Below are 24,473 nucleotides of genomic sequence, written 5' to 3' on the forward strand. Positions count from 1 at the left end.
CAGAAAAGTCCTACTTCTGTCTGAGCAGTACAGTGTCCACATTCAGACACATACCTCAGACCAATTAGGGGAACAAAGCAGCTGCAGCTCCCACAGAAGTCCACAACCCCTCAACAGTAGATGATCAAGCAGGAACAAAAAAATCTAAAGATATAGCTCCCAGCAGCAGTCAGCAGCCCAACAGCACTACCACAACCATCCCACTCCCAATTTAAGTGACAAAGCAAATCTCAGCCCTTTTAGTAGATCCTGTTTTCCCTCAGGTTGTTTGGTGGTTAGGTACACAGTCACTGCACATCTCTCAACTGTCTAGATTTTCACAGAATGTCCAGATATTTTGCCTCATATTTTTGGTTTGCTACTCATAATTTTTTGGGGGGCAGATCATAAAGGATTAAAGTCACTAAATAGTGACAGACATTTGAGATTCAGAGTTAATTTCCTTCAGAAAATGCATGTCAATGCAAAATCTATTATTCCAGCAAAATTCCAAGTTTAAAAGTGCAATATTTAAATCTGCCCCTATTTTATACCTTTGTCCTACCATTATTTTTGCCTTTGTCCAAATTTCCTTGTGCTAAGAGGTTAAGAGGTATTGTTAGACCACATGCTGAATACACTTTCTATCCCCAGGCAAATCCTATACATAGGTTTTCCTGTCACACTGCTTGATAAATAATTAGACTGTTTAATTCAGAAAGGCATACACATTAGTAGTCCACTCTACACAGCTATGCACTTAGGAAAACTCCATCTCTTAACATATTTCAGTCAGAATACAGTTACAACTTATTAGCACCAAAACTGCTAATCATCCGCAGAAGAGTAGCTTATGTGTTCATTAAATGGAGACAAATGTTAAGCATCTTCAAGAGACATCTCTGTGTTTTAATCTGCTAATTAGTTTCGCACTTACTTAAAACTCTGTAGCCTTTTTGCTTTCACTACAGCCCTCAGGTTTCAACAGTCTTGACACACACACCATTAAGATAGACATTTTCATCAAATATCAAATAATCAAATTCTATATGTTAAGCTGGAACAGTTTTATCTCAGTAAATTACACTAACAGGCAACAAGTACTGTACTCCTGCCCCAAAGAGTGAAAATTACATATACTGATGTATTAAGATGGAATAGACACTAAAACAAACAACTACAGTAATACTGCGAGTGTCACACATACTTGGACCTAATCTAATTTGCCTGGCTGCATATCCTTTGAGCAACAAAGGATAACTTAAGAGAAGCAAACTTACCACTTTTTTTCTCAACCATAAAAAAGTTAAAATAACAGTTTCTGGCCTACAGCACATTCCCATTTCATTCTTAATTCCAGCATTATAACACTTCTGCAACAATTCAAAACAGGTTTACATGCTACAAAATTAATTAGAGAACCCAATACATAAATTAAGAATGTGCCTTTTCAACTGCTTTCCTGTGTTCACTGCATCCAAACACATTACAGTAGCTGTCCATCATCTCGTTACCCAATCCCTGACTCTGTGTCCTGAATCGCATCCATCCATAGCACAATAAATTAAATCCTCAGGTCTGGATTAGAAAGCCGCAACAGCCCTCTTCAAAACTGAAATAATAATTTATCTTTCTCTGTTGCTCTGCACCCTGCAATGCCTTTTTTGAACAGATTGCAGTGGCATGAAAACTAGTAGCGGCACGCAATTAGATGAATTCTCTGCATCCTCAATAGCTCCATTTGCCTTAGGAGCAGAGACTTTGTTGACTCGTATACCGCATTGCCAATCAAAAAATCATAAAACAGAGCCAGCAGTGTTCAATGCAGAACAGCGGAACAGTCTGCTAACTTGATGTTAAATGCTGAGAGTTCTGCACAATCTGGAGCACTTGGCTGCTCAGAGGTTAAATACAGCTTTCAAATTAAATGGTATTTTAGGTTCTCTTGAAAGTGTCTCAGATTTGCATGTCTGAAATCAGAAAGGCTATGAATTCCAGATAATCGGTATTGAGTATGAAAAATCGGGTCTATATCAGATCATCGAAACGGCTCATTATCAAATGTCTTAATGTCGAACTGCAAAACCCGAACCTTAACAATATTGAAACCTCAAAACAGCAAATTTTTTTCCCAGGGAAAAAATTTGCTGTTCCGACAAACACACACACACACACACACACACACACACACACACACACACGCACACGCACACACACACACACACACACACACACACACACACACACACACACACCACAAGTACACTAAAAAGCAACAATCCACACACATACATTTAAAAGTTACATCTAACCCTACACTACACTGCACATACATTACTATCTATCCACTTAACTTAACCCAGAACCTAACCCTAAAGTCTGTCACTATCGCACACTCACCTAACCCGCACCCTACCCTTAACTCACTTAACCCGCCCCTAACCCCAAATTCTCACTATCGCACACTCACCTCACCCGTGCCCTAACCCTAACTCACGTAACCCGCCCCTAACCCCAAATTCTGTCACAATTGCACACTTACCTGACCCGCGCCCTAACCCTAACTCACCCAACCCATGCCCTAACCCGAACGTCCACACAATCACGCACTTACCTTAACCCAACCCGTAACTTTCCACCACATCACTGAAAACAGTGAAGCCACAACAGCAGCCAACCGAATTCTTTCCCTAGGAAAGAATTCAGTTTTGTGTAGCTTTGCTGTTTTCAACATTTGTGATATTGGGTTTGATATTAGATCATTCAAAATTCTGCCATTTCGATGATCTAATATAGACCCTGAAAAATCAGTGTCAGTTAGACATTTCTAAAGGAGATATGTAATTTGAGTTGTATAAGGCAGGCTATTGGAAAAATTAAGAAAATGTATGTCAGTTCATGTACTATTATCTCAGATCTCTTGTTAACAATATTCTCTAATGACTGTAAAGTAGTGGTTGTTATTTGTGACCCACTGCTGTGAAGGAACTCCAGGATGGTCTGAACTTTGTAAACATTTGGTGCAAGAATAAGAGCTTCAAGCAAAATCCATTTGTAAAAGAAATAATTCCTCATCATACTACAAAGGTGAGATGTCCCTTAAAAATGATACTGAAATTAGAGACGTAGGTGCCAATGTGGATGGTGTCTTGTTCTTTGACCATCATGTCTCCTATGTAGTTAGAAGATACTTCTGTCAGGCCTAGCTAAAATCCAAAGGCATCTTATCCAGAGTCAAATAAGTCTTACTTCCACTGTATTCATCTCTCTTCTACCCCATCAAGGAATATAGTATCTCCTTGTATGTATTTATCAAAACATTATTACTCAACTGGAAGACCTGAGTTTCCTAACCAAAAAAAAAAAAAGTCACAGGCCTTAAGTTTCTTATTTATCCAAACCGACTGGCTGCCCTGATTTTCTCTCTCTCTCCATTCTGTCTCCTATAGAATTCTCTGTGGTGATGTATGTTTGGCATTTGAAACATGAAAGTGCCCCACCCTCCTAGACCTACTATGCTTTTATAGCACTAAAATAGTTCTTAAAACAGGGCAGATGTACAAAGGACCTCAGTCTCCAGAAAACAATTGATAAGACACATCACATTTGACAAGTTCTTATCCCTGTGTGTTGCCCATATAAGGAACAAACTGATACACTAACTACATCAAAGACTAACTTAACTAACAACTGGATAGACACTCACATATTCTCCTCATGCTTATCTTGTGTGACCCTCCTTGAGACAGGAGGTAGTTTTTGAAGTCTGATATACTCATAATGATCTAATGACTGATTGCCTAGTATCTACCTGTGGATCTATGAAACTATCACTCTCAGACCAAAGATGATTGTTCTGGGCATAAGGAATCAAAAAAACATTAATAGCTTGAGCTAGGGCAGTAGCTTCCTGCCTTCTTTTGCTTTCAATGATTAGAAGGAATAAAAAAAACATTAATAGCTTGAGCTAGGGCAGTAGCTTCCTGCCTTCTTCTGCTTTCAAAGATTAGATGATATATTATGCTATTCAGAAATGATTTTCTTGCCCTAATGGAACATTTCTTCAAAGTTCTGGTATGATACTCAAAGAAAACTGTGACTATCAATAATGATGATGATAATGATAATAATAATAATAATAATAATAATAATAATAATAATAATTTTAAATGGTTCTTGGTAACTGTATGGATGGAGTTCATGCTTGAAGCTTTGAAAAGCACTCTGTTTTCCTTGGAGCTCTCAAAAATCATACTGCCTGACCAGTTGCGCTAAAATTGTCACTCTAGGTTTCAGTTAATCTTGTCTTGCGGCCTGTGTCATGGCTCAGTGCTGTCCAGGAACAATCACTTAACACGTAATTAAAATTTCTACTAAGAATGCCAACAATCATAATTTAACAATAGATTATTCATGTTGTAAGAAAAATGCGAAATGCAGGCATTTATGATAACAGTTTTTGAGATTGTACAGTGAGTCTGAAATCATGCTTATATTTTCTTCTGTCCTTTGAGATGCAATAATTAGAGTTTGGGGTGGTGTTAAGAAGTCTGTGATGTACATATAACTAGTATTCCTTCTAAACTGGCTGTGGAACCACATTATTTTTGTCTCTGCTGTGTTTCACATATTTTGAGTTATGCACAGTGTTTACCTATTGCTGTACTGGAGCTTGTATTATTTATTAAAACTGCTAATTCATTTCAGATGTTTGGAGTTTTTATTTCAAGTTATAAAATAAGATTTAATTAAAGAATGTTAATATTGCAACTGCAGGAAGAAAAAAATAAAATAAAAAATGGAAACTTTGGGTACCTTTATTGCTTTTGCTGTCAAAACTAAGTTTCAGAAGGAATTCTTTCAAATACTGGAGTTGTTTTGTTGTCATTTGTCTTTGAAAAGAAATTGCTAAGAAAGTCATAACAACGGTCATTTTTAGCTCTGATTTAGTATATGTGCTGTTAAAGCAAGCACAATGCTTTATGAATTTGTGTCATCCTTGTGCAGAGGCCATGCTAATCTTCTCTGTATTGTTCCAATTTTAGTATATGTACTGCTGAAGCAAGCAAATGTGAGAGTTAAACTCTGTACCTTGTATCACCAAGGTAAACACATTAGCCATTACACCAACCCCAATCCCCCTGTTGAGACTGCACTGTCTTAAGAATTCTCCTTCCCAAGATACAGTAATCTTAGATTCGGTATATATAAGGACCACTTGGTATGGGAGGTACAGGGAAAGAAAGTTTTTTTTTCATGCTTCTCTGTTTGGAAAGCTGAAACCTAGAGTTTAATGCAATCCATCCTGTATCTAGTAAGCTCATTTCAATATCAATTACATCATATATTTATTTAGTTTACTGAATCAGTGACTGTAGTTGAACTCTGCTGTTAGAATTAGCATAAATAGTGTTGATGTGGAGATGTAAGGTTAAAGAAAGCATATTCTGTGTCCAGTAACAGTTTAAAAATGTCTACTTAAAATGCTGTCTGTGTTCATTTCTGACATCTGTGCCACATACAGGGCCAACCTTGTCCAAGCAACAGTTTGAAACTCCTTCTCTTAAAAAAACTGCTATTGAAATTTGGCAGGTTGTTCACTTTATCTGGATTCATCTTCTCTGCCCATGCAGATTACAGGACTAAAAGAACATGTTCTAGGGGGTATCTTTCACCCCACATCAGTTTAAAAGCCTTTGAGTGTGTGATGCCCCTGCACTGGCCCAGTAATAAAGGAGCCTCAATTCTTACCACTGGCAACTGTGGGGAATGTACACACTGGGAGGATTACAAGTACGCAAACAGTAAAGTGCAATTTCCCTTAAGAACACACAGAGATCACAGTCAGTCTGGGTCTTGTTTCTCTCTCTTTCTCCAGATCCCCAAAAAGCCTCCCCACTGGCACAGTTATAAGGTTGAGATCTCAGCTGAGTGGCCAAGCCAAAAACTTCAGCACCCTCTCTGTCCAACCAATGCATCGAATCCCTGCCCATATAGCTCACACACACACACACACACACACACACACACACACACACACACACACACACACACACACTTTGATGTTTGATTTAAATATAAACACACACACACCAGGAAAAGGCTGGCACAGGTTTACTAGCTATGCCCCCTTCTGCCCAGACTATAAGGCAGTTTTCACTACCACCAGCCAACTCTTACCATCTACTTTAAGGCCCTTAATAAAGGGTGTCTAATCCTACTGTGTATAGTTACTGTTAATCCAAATGGTAGTTTTAACTAAGCACCAGGCTATTAGGAGTGGCCTGTACAGTGTCACCAAATAGGTATGCAAGTACTCTAAGAGCTTGAATATCTTTAAACAGACCAGCCACAACTGAAAGGTTTAACCATATTTAATAATAAATAATAAAAGAAAAAGACAATACTAAATACGCATTCACAATGCCTTCAGAGTTCAAAATCACAGGAAAATATTAAAAACAACATTGCAGGGTTGTCTCAAATAAATAATGAAAAACAACTAAACTGATCTTTACTATATTCCTTACTGAATCTAAAAGAAATTATTGTACCCTAGTAATTTACTTACAGCAAGGCAAGTGCAAGTGAGTGGATGTTTCCTGGTTAAAGACAAAATACAAAATGCCCTCGCTCTCTCAGATAGTTGTTAAATTAATATCAAATATTACTGCTGGCTTAGCTTGGGTGACATCACTTTTTGTCACTTGACTTTAGTTTCCAAGCTAAACCCCCATTGTCAGAAACTAACAGAATTTAGCATCTCTCTCTGTGAAAATACATAGCCTCTCAGATCTTTTCAGGTCCTGAAAGTCATAAAAGAATAAAACACTTCTGTATCTCAAGCCTAGCAATTATCTCTTTTTCAAGGCAACACAGAGAGTCCCATAGTGTAGACATCCTATCTGCTGTTGACTGAAACTGAAAGATAACATCTCTAGTTTATGGCCAGGAATTAAAAAAAAAATAATGATAATTTCAACTATTTTCTCTGAATTTTTTTCAAGTTAACTTCCTGTGTTCTAGTTTCCATTAAACATATACATCAAAACAGTCACAATAGTGCAGGTACATTCCTGTTTTATTCCAATAGGACATGCTCTGGTTGCATTTTAGCCCAATACTTTACACACACTTCTGTATAAATCATATCAATATTCACAAATGGCATAGAATTATTTACAAAATTCCCAAATAGCTGGGCTGGCAGTGTGATGTTTCTTACCGCCCCCCCCCCCCCGAAAACCCAGGCTAGTTTTTCAAGTGACCTTTGAGAAACTCTGCTTGAGAGGGTTGACTATCTGTGAATACCTCACTCATTCCCTGTCTTGAGAGCCCATCTGTGTTGGCATTGCTAATCCCACTGTGGTGCTGCACTGTCATATCATATGCCTGCAACCCTAGGCTCCACCTATGTAATTTGGCATTCTGCTGGCTGGCACGATGTAGCCATGTAGTCTATAACTGCAGTGAATTTTCTTCCATACAAATAAGGCTGAAGTTTCTGCAGTGTTCACACTATAGCTAGATACTCCTTTTCTACAGCTACATAGCATTCCTCTCTGGGTTGGAGCCTACAACTGAGATATACCAATGGGTGCTCTTCTCCCTCTGAAGAGACCTGGCTGAGTACAGTCCCCACCCCATGGTTTGAAGCATCCACCTGCACAACAAATTCCTTGCTGTAATATGGACTGGCTAACACAAGGGATCCTCCCAAAACTCCTTTAAGATTCTGGAATGCCTGCTCACATACTGGGGTCCACACTACTTATCTGACTTGTTTTTCCTTGTCAGGTATGTGAGGGGAGCAGCTATGGTACTATAACTGGGGGCAAACTTTCTGTAGTACCCTGCTGTCCCTACGAATGTCCTCACCTGCTTTTTGGTAACAGGGGCAGGCCATGCCTAAATGGTGTCCACTTTGGCAGGTTCTGGCTTGAGCTTACCACTCCCCACTCTATGTCTGCCATACCCACCTGACATTTGCTGGGCTTAATGGTCAACCCTGACCTCTGTAGTCTGCCCAGCACATGCTGAAGGTGCTTTTGCCAGGAATGTCTATAAATGGCAATATCATCCAGGTAAGCAAGGGTAAAATCTCCTGCTACTGATAGGATACAATCTACCAGCCTCTGGAAAGTCACTGGGACATTTTCATCCCAAAGGGCATCTTCATGAACTCATACAAGCCAAACGGATTCAAAAAGGCTGATTTCTCTCAATAGCTGGGAGTCAGGGGCACCTGCCAGTAACCCTTGGTAAGATCAGTGGTGGTAAGATACTTAGCTTCACCCAGCTGCTCTAGGGCTTCATCTGTCCTAGACATGGGGTAAACATCTGACTCTGTGTGACTATTTAATTTCCTGTAGTCCACAGAGAACCTGGTGCTGCTATCTTTCTTTGGTACAGCACCACTGGGGAGGCCAAGGGACTGCTGGACTCCTGAATTACTCCTAGGTCCAACATTTCCTGTATCTCCTCCCTCAGAGTCTGTTTGACCCTCTCAGGCACCCTATAAGGAGCCTTCTTAATAGGCCTTTGGGGTCCTGTATCCACATGGTATTGCACCAGGTGGGTGCACCCTAGTTTCCCAGTGAACATGTCTCCAAACTCCTGAAATGCTGCTCAGATTTCTTGAACCTGGGTAGGGGATAGCTGCTGAGACATTGGTACCCCTTCCAATAAGGTGTCAGTCTGAGCCTCACTGAGGAGGTCAGTCACTAGATCTCCCTCAGTCTCCTCCTGCCGTCCACTGCAAATACTCAGTACAAGGGCCTCTCTATAATGGTAAGATTTCATCATGTTAACATGGTACAATTTATGCCCCTGCCTCCTGCCTTGCAGTTCTACCATGTAGTTAACATCACTGACCTTCCTTACCACCTCAAAGGATCCTTCCTAATCTGCCTGCAGCTTGTTGTGTCTGATAGGAATGAGAACCATAACCTGCTGCCCTACAGCATACTCTCTAGCTCAGGCATTCCTGTCATAGCAGACCTTTTTCTGCTGCTGGACTTTTGCCAGGTTCTCCTGGACCAAACCTATGAGTTGCCTGAGCCTTGTCCTCAGGTTTAGGACATATGCCACAACAGACTCCTTGTGGTATTCACACTCACCTTCCCATTCATCTTGAATCAAATCTAGAGGTCCCCCACCTTATGCCCATACAGCAACTTGAGGGTAAGAAAACTGTGGATTCCTGGGGCATCTCTCTGTAAGCAAACAATAGGTGGGGCAAATATTTGTCCCACTCCCTCTTGAACTGGTCTGCAAATGCCCGTAGCATTGTCTTGAGTGTAGAGTTTAACATCTCAACAAGACCATTAGTCTGGGGATGGTAGGGGCTGGTATTTACGTGCTTCACCCTACAGTGTTTCCACAGGCAAGCCAGCAGGTCTGATATAAAATTGGCACCTCTGTCAGTCAATATTTCCTTTGGGAAAACTACTCTGCTGAAAATATCTAAGAAAGCACTTGCCAATTTCTCTGCCTCAATGGAGGACAGAGCTACCACCTCAGGGTATCTGGTAGCATAATCTACTACCACTAGGATATACGTTTTCCCTGTGGAACTTGGGGTACTCAAAGGCCCCACAATATCCATAGTTACCCTCTGAAATGGCTCCTCAATCACAGGAAAAGGCATCAAAGGAGTTTTCACCTTGTCTTCTGCCTTGCCTACCTTTTGGCAGTGCTCACCAGTCCTGCAGTACCCTGTTACATCTCTGGAAATCCCAGGCCAATAAACGTTCTGCATAATATGTCTCTTTCTATGTGTTGTGCCAATATGACCTGCAAAGGGAATGTCATGGGCTATGGCTAGAAGTTCAGATGGTAGGCTCAAGGCACTACCAACTGCTGTATTCTCTCACCCTCAAGCCCTCCCTCAGGGGTCCACTGTCTATACATTAACCCTTTGTCCCAGTATACATAGTCCCCATTCCCATCAGAATCAGGTACTTCACTAGCTATCTCCCTCAGGCCTTGTAATGTAAGGTCTGATAACTAAGCCTATCTCATCTTTCTCTTGGTAACCTTTCCCAGCTCCCTTTCCACAGGAAACCTGGTATCCCCAACAAAGGTGCCTCTCTGTCAGCCAGGGTACTACTACTCACCTCTGCCCTTGTGGTCACTCTGTCCAAGGGAACATCAGTAGCCACAAGCAGCTGTGGCTCACCTTCAGTCTCACTGGTACAGGGTAGCTCCCTCCCTGAAGTAACCACCTCACCAGTCCTGACTGCAAGTATGTGGTCTGTCTGGGTCTCCCCCAGACTACCAGACCCACATGCTTGTCTCCAAGCCTATGTGTAACTGCAAGAGCACACACTACTTCATTATCAGAATCATTCCCTATCAGGACATCTGCATGGGATATCCTCAAACACACTTACTTGCTTGCCTTCTTTTCCTCCCTTGTAATCAAGGTGAACCCTTGTCAAAGGTATTTGGAATGGGGCCCCCCCTAAAGCTCTGACTGGAGTAGACTGCCCAAGCAATTAGTGCTCCTCTTTAACCATTGCAGGCTTCACAATGTTTAGGTCATAGGCTGTGTATTTCTTAGCAATAGCCTCTTTCCCATTTACTAAGATAGGATATAACCTCTTGCAGTAGTTTGGTACCCTTGTTATCTCAAGATAACTTACTGCTGGGATTTTGTCATTCCCACTTACTGGCTCTCCCACCTTTTGTTCCCAACCTTGCCTCCATGGACATCTATATGCTACATGACCCCACTGGTTGCATTTAAAACATTTAACCCTTGGTCCTTGAAGCATACCTGGACTAGTGACTTCCTCTGCTACTGGCGGACTTTGTTGTGGTTGTCTAGGCTGCCCATTATGGGTTCTCTTAGACCCATGAGCAGTACTGGGTATCCCTTTCCTGTGTAGTGATGCTCTGCTTGCTATCTGTAGGTTTCCCTTCTTCCACAACTCATCTGCAGTATTGCATTGCCTATCAGCTAACAAGATTCTTATGCCCTCAGGCAAAGTGTTACAGGCTTGTTCCCTCACCAAAAGGTCTGCCAGCCCTTCAAAAGTGGTGACCTGACATCCACTTACCCACCTATGAAAATAAATGCTTAGTTCAGCAACATATTCACACACACTTTTATCTGCTTTACGTCTATGCTCACAAAAAATTTTCCTATAAGCTTCAGGTGTTAACCTAAAACATTCTAGAAGACATTTTTTACAGTATTATAATTTAAACAGTCAGTATCAGACAATTTAGAAATAGCAGTTAAAGGTTTATCATGGAGTAAGGGATTCAGGAACTGTACCCAGAGCCCTTGGTCAACATTATACTTTTTCATACCCTTTCAAACATGTGAATGAAAGTATCAAAATTATCCCCCTCTGCAAATTGTGAAAGAAATTTACTGACCTTTGTTGTTCCTGGGGTTCGGTTACTCCCTTCCCCATTACCTCCATGACCCTGACAAAGAGTCAGCATCTCCATTTCATGTTGCCTCTGACTCTCATTCTGTTTTGTTTTCAGATGTCTCATTCTCTCTACTACCTCTATTTCCATTTTATTTCTCCTGCCGCAGTCTCTCTGCTGATTCTATTTCCAACCGTTTGGCCTCCAGTTAAAGTCATTTGACTACAGATTAATTTTTAAGTCCTCTGTGGAAAGGTTGAACTGTCCATTTCCTGAGAGTTGTACATCTCCAAGACCAGCCTGGTTGTCCTCCTAATTGCTTGTTTGTGATGCAGCTGTCCCCAAGGCTACAATCATTTCTGCCTTAGGTTGGCATGCACCAGTCCGTTGGCCTGGCACATCTCAGCTAACTGGCTTCTTGTCAGCTTTCCATACTCTTTTGCTGACACGCTTGTCTGCTTTCTCTGACAAACTAAGCTGACCCAAAAAAAAAATAAAATAAAACAATTGTGATATGAAACTCTGAATATTCACTATGTGGCTGATTGAGAGTACAAACACCTTCCTTACTGACCACTGTTAACCTACAGAAATTCAATATCCATCAATATCCACTACACTACAAGCCAATTAATAAGTAATGTGGCTACCATCACCATTGGCAACTGTGGGGAATGTACACACTGGGAGGATTACAAGTATAGACACAGTAAAGTGCAATTTCCCTTAAGAGCACACAGAGATCACAGTCAGTCTGGGTCTGTTTTTTTCCCTCTTTCTCCTGATCTCCAATAAGACTCTCCACTGGCACAGCTATAGGGTTGAGATCTCAGCTGAGTGGCCAAGCTAAAACCTCCAGCACACTCTCTGTCCAACCAGTGCTTTGTGTCCCTGCCCAAGTAGCTGACACACACAGACACACACACACACACACACACACACACACACACACACACACACTTTGAGATTTGATTTATGTGCAAACACAAACACACACACACACACACACACACACACACACACACACACACACACTCACACAAACACACACACACACACACACACACACACACACACACACACACACACACACACACACACACACACACACACACACACACACCTGGGAAAGGCTGGCACGGGTTTACTAGCTATGCCACCTTCTGCCCAGACTATAAGGTAGTTTTCCCTGACACCGGCCAACTCTTATCAGCTACTTGAAGGCCCTTAACAAAGGGTGTCCAATTCTACTGTGTAATGTTACTATTAATAAAAAATGGTAGTTTTTGACCAAGCGCCAGGCTATTAGCAATGGCCTGTACAGTGTCACCAAATAGGTATGTAAGTACTCTAAGAGCTTAAATATCTCTAAACAGACCATCCAGAATTAGAAGGTTTAAATATATTTAATAATAAATAATAAAAGAGCAAGTCAATATTAAATATGCATTCGAAATGCATTCAGAGTTCAAAATCACAGGAAAATATTTAAAACAACATTGCAGCACAGTCTCAAATAAATAAAGAAAACATCTAAACTAACCTGTACTATATTCCTTACTGAATCTAAATGAAATTACTGCATCCTAGTAACTTATTTACAGCAAGGCAAGTGAGTAGATGTTTCTTGGTCAAAAACAAAATACAAAATGCCCTCTCTTCTCTCTCTCTCTCTCTCTCTCTCTTTCTTTCAGAGAGTTCTTAAATTAATATCAAATATTACTGCTGCGTTAGCTTGGATGACATCACTGTTTGTCCCCTGACTCCCATTGTCAGAAACTAACAGAATTTAACATCTTTCTAGCCTCACAGATCTTTCCAGATCCTCAAAGTCATAAAAGAATAAAGCACTTCTGCATCTCAAGCCTAGCAACTATCTCTCTTTCAAGGCAATACAGAGAGTCCCCTAGTATAGTCATCATGTCTCCTGTTGACTGAAGCTGAAAGATATCATCTCTTGTTTACGGCCCAGCAATTATAAACAAAAAATTTAACTTCAACTATTTTCTCTGAATTTTTTCAAGTTAACCTCCTGTGTTCCAATTTCCATTAAACATATACATCTAAACAGTCACAATAGTGCAGGTACATTCCTGTTCTATTCCAATATGGCATGCTGTGGTTATATTTTAGCTCACTACTTTACACACACTTCTGTAAAAATCATATCAATATTCACAAATGACATAGAATTATTTACAAAATTCCTGATAGCTGGGCTGGCAGTGTGACAGAGCGTTTTTGGCACTGACGTACATAGATCTTCATTATGCACAGATTTAATTTCGAGTGATTTGGTGGAACACACTTGGTTAACTAGGCTTATTTTGCTTCACTAGTTTCTGACGTCTTATTGAGGATCAGTACTATGTGATTCTGGGGATGGTGCACTAAACATTGAAACTGCACTGTTTTGAGAATTCTCCTCCCCAAGAGACCATAATCTTACATTTGGTATATATAAGGGCCATTTGGTATGGGGAGTGCAGGGAAGAGTTTTTTTTTTTCAACATGTCCAATATGCTTTGCATTTCAATGCCTCTGAGGAGCTCTCATTGCTGTTTTGCAAGATGATCACATATCAGTTAGACTTTCCTTAGCAAGCCACACCCAAGGACCCAAGGACTGGACATTCACTGGACAGAAGCATGAAGAAGGACAAACATTTTGTATGAGGGTACAGATGTCTGCCTCTTTGTCTACTGTTAGAGCTACAGAAGCCTGTATGTCAGATGTCAGCACCCCTGCAGTCAGAGGAATTAATGTTGATAGACTGCACCCACTTACCACGTAAGTACTTACAGTTCAAATGGCTACATTTTCAGATAATTTATGTTCAGGATTATTGAACATCTGAGTGACATTCACTGTCATAAATAGAGTATTACCTTTTATAGACATACTAACGTGCATTCAGCCATTATTTTCACACTCTTTGCCATTGAATAAATCATAGATTGGGACTCATGCATGGATTATTAATACAGGTATGATTACAGTTCTGAATGATTGCAGTTTCTGTGTGTGATGTTATTTGTTGTTAGCTGGTTTCTCATTTTATCTTACTCCATAAGATGGCACTTTTATACCATTGTTTATTACAGGTTCATAGTCATTGTTAAGCTGTTGATCATAAATAAATAACAGGTTCAGCAGCTTGTTCCTCACAGCATATACTCGTCCACACCGACACCAAATGTATAAAAATACTTGTTTATTACAAAATAAAGATTACGGTTGAGCGCTTTCATCTAAATTAATTAGACTTCATCAGAACAATTCCATTGCAATTCTACACAGCTTAAATACATTTTTTAAAAACCATTAAGGTTGTACGTCATAACAACAATTCCATTTTTAAAGTGCCAGTGTGCTTTGTATGTTAAAACCATCCTTGTTTTTAGTAACATAATAATACCCTTATAATTTATACTTATTTACAATTTATAAATTAATATTAAAAATATTACTAAAATATTCATAAAAATATTGATGTATACCTTTTCTCTATGTGCATAATGAACTTTTATATTCCCTTTTAGTACCAATACTACTTCATTAGTTTACTAGGTTCTCCAACATTGGCTTTATGGATACATGTTCTCTATGGACGAGTTACCATCCATTTTTTCGCCTTGGAGGGATGAAATCAAGTGTTTACAGTCAGAGATGGTTATAATGAGAGGCGAACTGACGAGGCTTATTGAGCTCATGAGCCAGCCAATACAATCCGGTAAAGGGAATGTTCCTGTGATGTCATCACAGTCTACCAGTACGCGAGGTGATGAGGATATGGTTCCCAACGGGCAGGGTGAGCCACGAGGTAGCGTAGAACGAACGAACAGTAACTCTTATGGATCCTATTCATGAGCAGTGGGTCGAATGGACCGGACCATCGAAGTTAAAGAAATTGGATTGGAGGCTGATTTTGTTATCTCGGGAGCCAAACCGAAACGGATCCCGCCCAAAAGGACATATACTATGGTACAAAACACCAAACCCTCAGGTACTGTTATTACGAACTTAAATACTCATTCAAATGGTACTATTGGCGGCTGCAATAAATATAATTTTAATAATTTTGTAGCTAACAACTTTGATTTTGATAAAAGATGTATGAACAACCGGAATGACGATAAAAGGGACAATAATGAGTCGCAAAATGTTAATAAGGCACTGAAGGATTTAATTTACGTGTTTGGAAAAAAACTGAAAGTTTGCAAAAGTCTCCAAGTGGAGAATGGTTATTTGAAAAAGTGTTTGGACACGAACATTGTGCCTATGGGGTTAAGATTTTTTAAATACCCTATGGGGATAGAACTTGATGATGAAACAACATTGCAATGTACTAAATTATTTGATGAATTTGGGTTTTCGTTTATGCGTTTTATTATAAGTTGTAATGATAAGAAAATTTGTGTTTTAATGAATGAATTAGAGGAGTTAAATGAAAATATAGTTAATGATTTATTGTATGATGAACTTGAATTCAGTCTGGATTCACAGTATAAATGGGTACAGAATCAAGTTGATAAAACATTTGAAAGAAAATGTATGAAATTTAATAGAGATTTGGAACAATATGCTAAGGGTACAGCATACAGATGGGAAACCAGAGGAAATGGCAAAAAATGGGTAAAACATGTTGGAAGGAAAGTGAATCGGAATATTAATACCTATAGGGAGCAATATAATAGGCCCAATTTAAGTGACAATGATGTTTTTTTAGAGAAAGACGACGAATGGGAGGAAATAAGAAGGAAGCGAAAACCAACACACTACTATCAAAAGGAAAATATGGAAGGGGATACGCACCAATACCATCAAGGGTGGACGAAGAAGAGATAGTGAAACTCAATTCAATTACTAGTGTTTACAAACAATTTCACATTCACAATTACACTGATTTGCAACTAAATAAGGAACATTTCACCCTATTTAGTAAAGGGATGAAATTTGTACCAGTAAGGAAATTTAATGTGGAGGATGCAATAATTGATGTAAAAAAATATATTAGAAAGTTGAATCTAGCAGTTCTATATGACAAGGATAAGAATAGTAATAGTTGCAAGAAAAATAGAGAAGAATTTAAGAAAAAAAGTGTATATACCCCCTTACTGAGTGGTACACTAGCAACGTTTGAGAGGATAGTAGTGGATGACTTATATGCTTATAAGAATAAAGTGAATAACAATAAGGTAAATTATAATATTAATAGGAGAGAAGCAGATATTTTGAGAAAATTGCAAAATAATAAACTGATTAGAATAATGAAGCCCGATAAGGGGGGTGGGGTTGTTATATTCCATCAAGAGGAGTACAAAAATAAGATTAATGACATATTATTTAATTCCGGTAACTACTGTCCATCCTCCAAGAATGAAGTTAATATAGGGTACAATAAGATCAATTTGTACCTAGAAAATCTATTAATAGATGAAAGGATTAGTACAGACTTATACAATTTTTTGAAAATAGAGAATCCCATTATTAGCACGATAATTGGAATACCTAAGATTCATAAAAATTTATTAGATCCACCCTTTCACCCTATTATATCGGGGAATAGATCCAAAACTTTTAATTTTGGAAAGGTTGTGGACGCATGGTTAAAACCTATATATAAGTCTATAGAACACATTATTATAGATTCATGGGATTTTTTAGGTAGACTTAAAAATGAAATGATAACACCTGGTTGTAAACTAGTTACCATAGATGTGGTGGATTTATTTTCCAGTATACCCCACGATGATGGATTATCAAGATTAGAAACACAGATGGAAAAAGCTAGTCATTTAACTAATGATAAGAGAATGTTAATCCTGGAATTTATGGAAATAGTTTTAAAATACAATTTCATATTATTCGAAGGTGAGTTTTATATACAAAGTAGAGGCACTGCAATGGGAGCGGCATGCGCCCCAATATATGCAAACCTCTATTTATATGACTGGGAAAAAGAATTTATATTAAAAACTAAATGGTATAGAAATATGTCATGTTACTTTCGTTTTTTGGATGATGTGTTTCTAATTTGGAAGGGTACCAGTATGGAATTGAATGAGTTTATAGACTATTTAAATTCAAGATGTAGTTGGTTAAAATTCACTTTTAATGTCGATGCGCACAAAATAGCATATTTGGACACTTATCAGTCTTGCCTACGTAAAACTTCGTGCAGGCAGTGCAGCATGCTAAATAAGCCACATGAGAAGAAGTGCAAGTAGCTTGAACATAAAACACATAATGTTTACTCTGATCTGGATGTATAAACATACCAGTGATCTTAGTATAACTGCAGCAATTACAAGTATGACATGGTCTAGTTCCTTTATAAGTGGAACCCATTTTATTCCTAGTAGTTTTACCATTAATAAACTGTTTTGGATAACAAAGTATCTGTTTTAGAAATCGTTTCTTCTTAAAGATAAAGTTAGGTTGTTCACCCACTATCTTTTTACGATCATTATTTGTTGTTATAATGGCCAATGTTTCCTTATAATATCCAAGGCATACCCTGTAGTGTAAGAATAAGTCACTGGTACCCTGCATTTACCATCAGTCAGTCTCTTAGGCTGAAATGAAGATGGATTTGAAGAAAAGAAGGGCCTGCCTCTACCTTCTCTAACATCAGAAACTTTATACAATACTTGTACTTTACACCTCTCATAGCCCCTATCCACAAACCTATTCTCCAGGTCTTTCATTTCAGCCATAAAATGGCCATCACTGAAATTCACCCATGAGACTCTTAAGTCCTTGCCCTTGTACTATGTTATCAAATACATATTTGGTGTGTATGCTTGTTCGGTGTAAAAAGTTGTTCCTATAACAAGGTTTCCTGTACATTGAAGTATCCATCTGCCCACTGCTTGAAACTTTAATAAGTACATCTAAGTAATTTCTACCTTGGAATACTCAGCTGTAAATCTCAGAAATGCAGTACTAGCATTGATCTCTTCTATAAATGTAACCAACACATCTTGTGTACCCTTCCAAATCAAAAATAAATCATCCACAAAATGTCTGTAAACTAAAATGTGTTCTACGTATGTATCAACCAATATGTGCTTAAGTTACCAGATGAGCATAATGAGAGTGGCGTAGCTGTTGGCACATGATGTGCCCATTGCTACACCATCTCTTTGCAAAAAATAATTACCATCAAAAACAAATATATTATTATACAAAACCAGCTCAAGTAAATAATGAAGTAATTCAACCTTACTATCACTAAATGTATATTGTTTCATCAGATATTGCACCACCCATTCAATACCTAACATATTTGGTATAACTGTGAAGAGGGAATTTACATCCAAAGTTACCAAGTACCATCCCGCTACTTCAAATGCAGCCTGTGTAAACTCATAAAGATCAATCAAATATTGTCGAGAATCACTCAGGATATGTGATTTGGTATTGACAAATGATCTAAAATGCTTTTCTAGAAAGATGGACATAAACTCTGTACTCCCATTTTCTACCAGAGACTATGGATCTAAGCGGTGGATTTACAGGATCCTTGTGTAATGTGGGCATGTCCTGTATAAAGGGAATCAAGGGATGTTGCACAAAAAAATAATCAAACAAACTTCTATCAGCCCAGATGACATCATACAACTCAACATGTCTTTAATATGAATTACCTTGTTGTTAACATGAAACAGTGTCATTTTACTATAAAAAGAATTGTCAGACAACATAACATTCATTTTGTCAACATACCATGGAGAATCTAGAATCACAATAGGCCCCCCCTTATCAGCAGGGAGTATAGCAATGTGTTGATCATACATTAAATGTTCAAGCACTTCTTTCTCTCTAGCAGTCATATTAAAAAAAGTGTGTCCCCTTATTTGCAGAATCATAGCCTTTATACATTTCATCTAAACATATTTGTTCAAATGTCTTAATAAGGGGATGTAAAACAGGTGTGCAAGTGCTTGACTTCCTGAAAACATATTCACTAGATGTAACTACGTTGTCTTTATACATATACTTTAACATTAAATTTCTAGTGAAAGTTTTCACATCAAAAATCATCTCAGTAATTTCAGTACTCTGGGAGGGCACAAAAGAAAAACCCTTCTGTAACTGATAATTCTTCAGTACTCAGTACTTTACTAGACAAGTTATAAATGAAGTCCTTTGCCAGTACCTCTTTATGCTTGGTGTTTCTACAGAATCCTAATTCAACTTGCGTTTGTACCTTGTTTGGCTCTGAGACCTCAGTCGTCTCTCTGCAGTTTTCTGGTGTATAGGTAAAGGAAAATTCAAGCTATTAGCCTGGCATTGTTCACAAACAGCTCCAACAGTTTTATTCTGGTCATTGTGCTGCTCAGAAGCTACAACAAAAGCTTTTCGCCTTGCTCCCATATCTAAACCATTCGCAGACACACTGCAAATGCCAATGACATCATCAGCACCACTGGTAGGAGCATGGTTAGTCAATGTATCACAGACAGAAGTGGATGCAGAACTATCTGACATCTGCTGAACAGAATCAGCATGGTTAACATTCACAGTTGACTGTTCCACAGTTCTCTCAGCACATTAACCCATTATGAACAAACACTTTTGTGCACTAAAATCAAAAAATTTACTAGAGACAGAAATGATTTTTGAAAGGATGTCCTTGGCTAAGGACCTATACACCAGAAAATTGCATGTTTTACTGTTGAAGAAATAGATAGCTATGGTTCTCTCCTACATCCCTCCTGCACATTCCTGCCTTCATTGCACTTTGTTTTTCCCCCTGATTGCTCCCCATTTCACCACTTTCCTGTCTTCCCCATTTCTTTGCTTTAAAGCATAATTATGTGATGATGCACACAGCACACCAACAAGAAGGAATGATGAATGGCAGCAGTATAAGTAAATGCATTTAATAGTATCATGCACACATGTAAAATTACTACTTATACCCGTATTTAAACTCAGAGACATTTTCCTTCAACAACAATACACTAACACGTGCTGCAACAGAGTCAGTTAAGTAGCAGATGTATTTTATACAGTCAATAGTACCTGTCACAGTTTAGTAAGGCTTTCCCTTTGTACTCCCCCCGTGCTTGTTCCCCATATCATCAGTATTATATCTTCAACAGTAATTTTGTATGAAACATCATTGCACAATCCCCAATAATGTTTTATGAAGCATTATTGAATGACACCCATTCAGTTTTATAAATCATTAGTGCATGATGGTGCACATAGTGCATCATTGCTAAGCAATGCTAATACAAAAGTAGTTCAATGTATTAGCTACATCTGTATTTGGAACCAGTACCATCTGGCCCCAAAAAGGAATGCATCACTGCATTAAGTGAATTAATACCTGCAGCCAGAGAGTTAGTTAAATAGCAGGTGTATGCAACAGTAGTTATGTCTGTCATTTGCTATTCAGTCTCTAAAATACAGCTGCTACTCAACTGAGTCTGTAGCACCATCTATAAACCCATTGATCCATTGCTTTTTGGGATCGAATGGTATTGGGTTTGAATCCAAGTGTCTGTAACACTTTCAAAATACTTTTATGTGTAAATCCAAATTCTAAAGTGTGATAGTTGGTATGGAGTCTGTATAATATACCTGCTAATTAACTGAGTATGTGGGAGCATGTGTTCATGCACTCAATGGAGTAATATGTACATTTTTGGGCTAGACTGTTCTGGCTTCAAATACAACTTTATCTAACACTTGTAACTGTTTATTGCCATTGCTGCTCATTGATGCATGATGTGCACCATCACACAATTATGCTTTAAAGAAAATGTCTCTCTCCTATCTTGGACACAATAGAAGAGTTTTTGTGGGATCTCTTCAAGCAGCTTTATTTTATACAAACACATCTTGATAGAAGGTTACTGTCTTTAACTTAAGAAACCTATATACAAGCTAACTGCAGGATTCCTACATGCCTACTTTCTGGGTGCTCTCTTACAATGGTGCTAGATATTGCACATGCTCAGTCTTTATACATGCACACTACGTCTTTCACATGCTTCCTAAAGGTAGAGTACACACAGCATGTGTACTCTGATTTACATCCTCCCTCTTGAAAAATAAAACATGCAATGTTATGAATCTATTTGGCATGCAGATATCACATACAGTTTTGCATCATGCAATTATACAAATGATATACATACATACACCGTCAAGTCCATGTGGCTGCATATTTCACACTGGGTCTGGATACTTGTTCATATTGTGTGACATAAAACTGGAAATTGGACTTACCAAATGGAATGGTCTCCATACATTGATCCGACTTTGAAGAGTCTGAAACACCTTCAGGACTGGAATCAGAGATAGTAACACACTCTGGGATGGAAACAACATTCAATTCACTCTGAGATTTAGAGTCCATGTCCTTCAAATGGTACTGTGATGATGGCTCTAGTACAGGGAGTAAATGTCTGAAGTTTCTCCTGTACTCCATACCCTCAGATTCTACAAGGTAGGATATCGCCTTGGCACATATACCTGTAACTTGACCAATCCAGTCGAAAGCTTTCACCATTTGTATTCTCACTGCTTCTCCTTCCCTAAACGGATGAAGAAATCTGTTCAATTTGTGACGCCAGTGTCCTGGCTCAGCAATCAAGGAGCCTCAATCCTCACAACTAACACCAGTGAGGGGCGTCTCATATAGGAGGAAAGGATAACAAATACACATAATAAAGTGACATTTCCCTTGACAGCACACAGAGATCACAGTCAGTCCAGGGCTGGTCGCTCCCTTGCTCTCCAGGTCCCCAATAAGACTCCTCACTGGCACAGCTATAGGGTCCAGATCTTAGCCTAGTAAGCAAGCTAAAACCTCCAGTACCCTCTCTGTCCAACCAGTGCTTTGTGTCCCTGCCCAAGTAGCTGACACACACACACAGACACACACAGACACACAGACACACACACACACACACACACACACACACACACACACACACACACACACACACACACACACACACACACTTCTTTGAGATGAGTTTATACAACCACACAGCCACTCCTGAGGAAGGCTGGCACAGGTTCTCCAGCTGTGCCCCTTTTACCCAGATTATACAATAGAAATCACTGCCACCACCCAGCTAATATTTATCAGTTACTCAAAGGCTCTTAAAAGGGTTCCCGATTATTACTGTGCAATATTATTATGCAAATGGTAAGTGCAACTGAACAGCAAGGCTTATTCGGAGTGACTTGGACAATAACCACTATATACATGCAATGTATTCTAGAACTTAAATTAACTCTACAGAAAACAGCCATAGTTGAAATGTTTAAAAATATTTAATAATAAATACTAGAAACACAAGACAATACTTTTTACTACACAGTGCTAGTCAAGAGTTCAGAGATCACAGAGAAATACTTAAAATAATTCAGTAGTACAGTTCTAACATCACAGAAAAACACTTAGTCTAATCTTTCTAGTTTCTAGCTTTTTCTAAGAGAAACCACAAGTCTAAGATAAACGTATATATAGAACACAGGCAGAGTGCTGATGAGTTGGATGGTCAAGATAAAAATGCTTAATGCTCTCTGATTTTCTCTGTTTTTAAAATCACATTCCTGGTTCACATTACATCATTCTTCACACTTCCCTGGGTTCCCAGGCTAACAGAAACTACATTTACATTCTTTACCTCTGGGCAGAAACCAGAGCAATAAAGGACATTTATGCATGCAGATTCTGGTCATTACTCTGGCCTTATAACAATAGCAATAATTCCTTCATCTAGACTGACCGGAGCCGTGTTTACATCAAAGGGTCACAACATGCTTCACTTGGTCAGTAGAGTGCGCTGTTGTTGCATTATTTTCCAATTCCACAGGTAACACTATTTTTACCATTTAAGACAACAAGCCTGTGGTTTACATCAATATTTATAAATTATAGGATTATCTATAAAATTCTATCTAGCTAGGCTGGCAGCCTTCACATTTCTTTCCCCCAGAGAACTCAAACTAGTTTTTCAAGTGACCCTTGAGAAACACTGCTTGAGAGGGTTAGTTCTATCTGAGTATAACTTACCACATTCCCTGTCTTGAGAGCCTATCTGCATTGGCATTGCAAATCCCACTGCGGTGCTACATGGAAATATATGCTTGCAGCCCCAGGCTCCATCGTAGCAACCTGGTATTTTGCTGGCTGGCCTTGTTTAACCATGTTAGGGGGTTGTGATCTGTCATAATAGTGAATTTCCTTCCATACAGATAAGGCTGAAGTTTCTGTAGTGCCAACACTATGGTTAGACAATCCTTTTCTCCAGCTGCATAGCATTCCTAACTGGGTTGGAGCTTATGACTGAGATAAACCACTGGGAGCTCTTCCCCTCTGAAGAAATCTGGCTAAGTACAGTCCCCATGCCATGGTTCGAAGCATCCACCTGCACAACAAATTCTTTGCTGTAATCTGGACTGGCTAACACAGGGGGTCCTCCCACAGCTTCTATAAGCTTATGGAATACCTGCTCACATGCTGGGGTCCACACTACCTTATCTGCCTTGTTCTGCCTTGTCAGGTCTGTGAGGGGAGCAGCTATGGTGCTATAACTGGGATGAACTTTCTGTAGGACCCTGCTGTCCCTAAAAATGCCCTCACCTGATTTTTAGTAACAGGTGTAGGCCATGCCTGAATGGCTTCCACTTTGGCAGGTTCTGGCCTTATTGTATCACTCCCCACTCTATGTCCTAGATAGGAGACCTCTGCCATACCCACCTGACATTTGCTTGGCTTAATGGTCATCCCTGCCCTCTGTAGTCTGCCCAGCACCTCCCTGATATGCTGAAGGTGGTCTGGCCAGGAATGGCTGTAGATGACAATATCATATAGGTAACCAAGGGCAAACCCTCCTGCTCCTGCTAGGATATGCTCTACCAGCATCTGGAAAGTTGCTGGGGCATTCTTCATCCCAAAGGGCATCTTTGTGAACTCATGCAAGCCAAAAGGTGTCACAAAGGCTGACTTGTCTCGCGCATTGGGAGTCAAGGGCACCTGTCAGTAAACCTTGGTAAGATCAATGGTTGTAAGATACTTAGCCCCACCCAGCTGCTCTCGGGCCTCATCTGTCCTAGGCATGGAGTAAGCATCT

General features: G+C 39.3%; 1 non-coding gene and 1 gene segment (V, D, J or C); one reads left to right on the plus strand and one right to left on the minus strand.

Annotated features, from left to right (window-relative positions):
- The window catches only part of LOC122815052, a 24,096-nt gene extending 8,862 nt beyond the window's left edge, over positions 1 to 15,234 (plus strand). The window contains 1 exon segment of the V gene segment in view: positions 14,935 to 15,234. Coding sequence covers positions 14,935 to 15,234 — 300 coding nt within the window.
- Positions 4,941 to 5,044, minus strand: LOC122816016. The gene has a single exon (XR_006367027.1). It is a non-coding gene; the product is annotated as a U6 spliceosomal RNA (small nuclear RNA).
- Positions 15,235 to 24,473: the final 9,239 nt, after the last annotated feature.

The sequence above is a fragment of the Protopterus annectens genome, chromosome 11.part0 (assembly GCF_019279795.1).
Source record: "Protopterus annectens isolate FY-2018-M chromosome 11.part0, PAN1.0, whole genome shotgun sequence".
Lineage (NCBI taxonomy): Eukaryota > Metazoa > Chordata > Ceratodontiformes > Protopteridae > Protopterus > Protopterus annectens.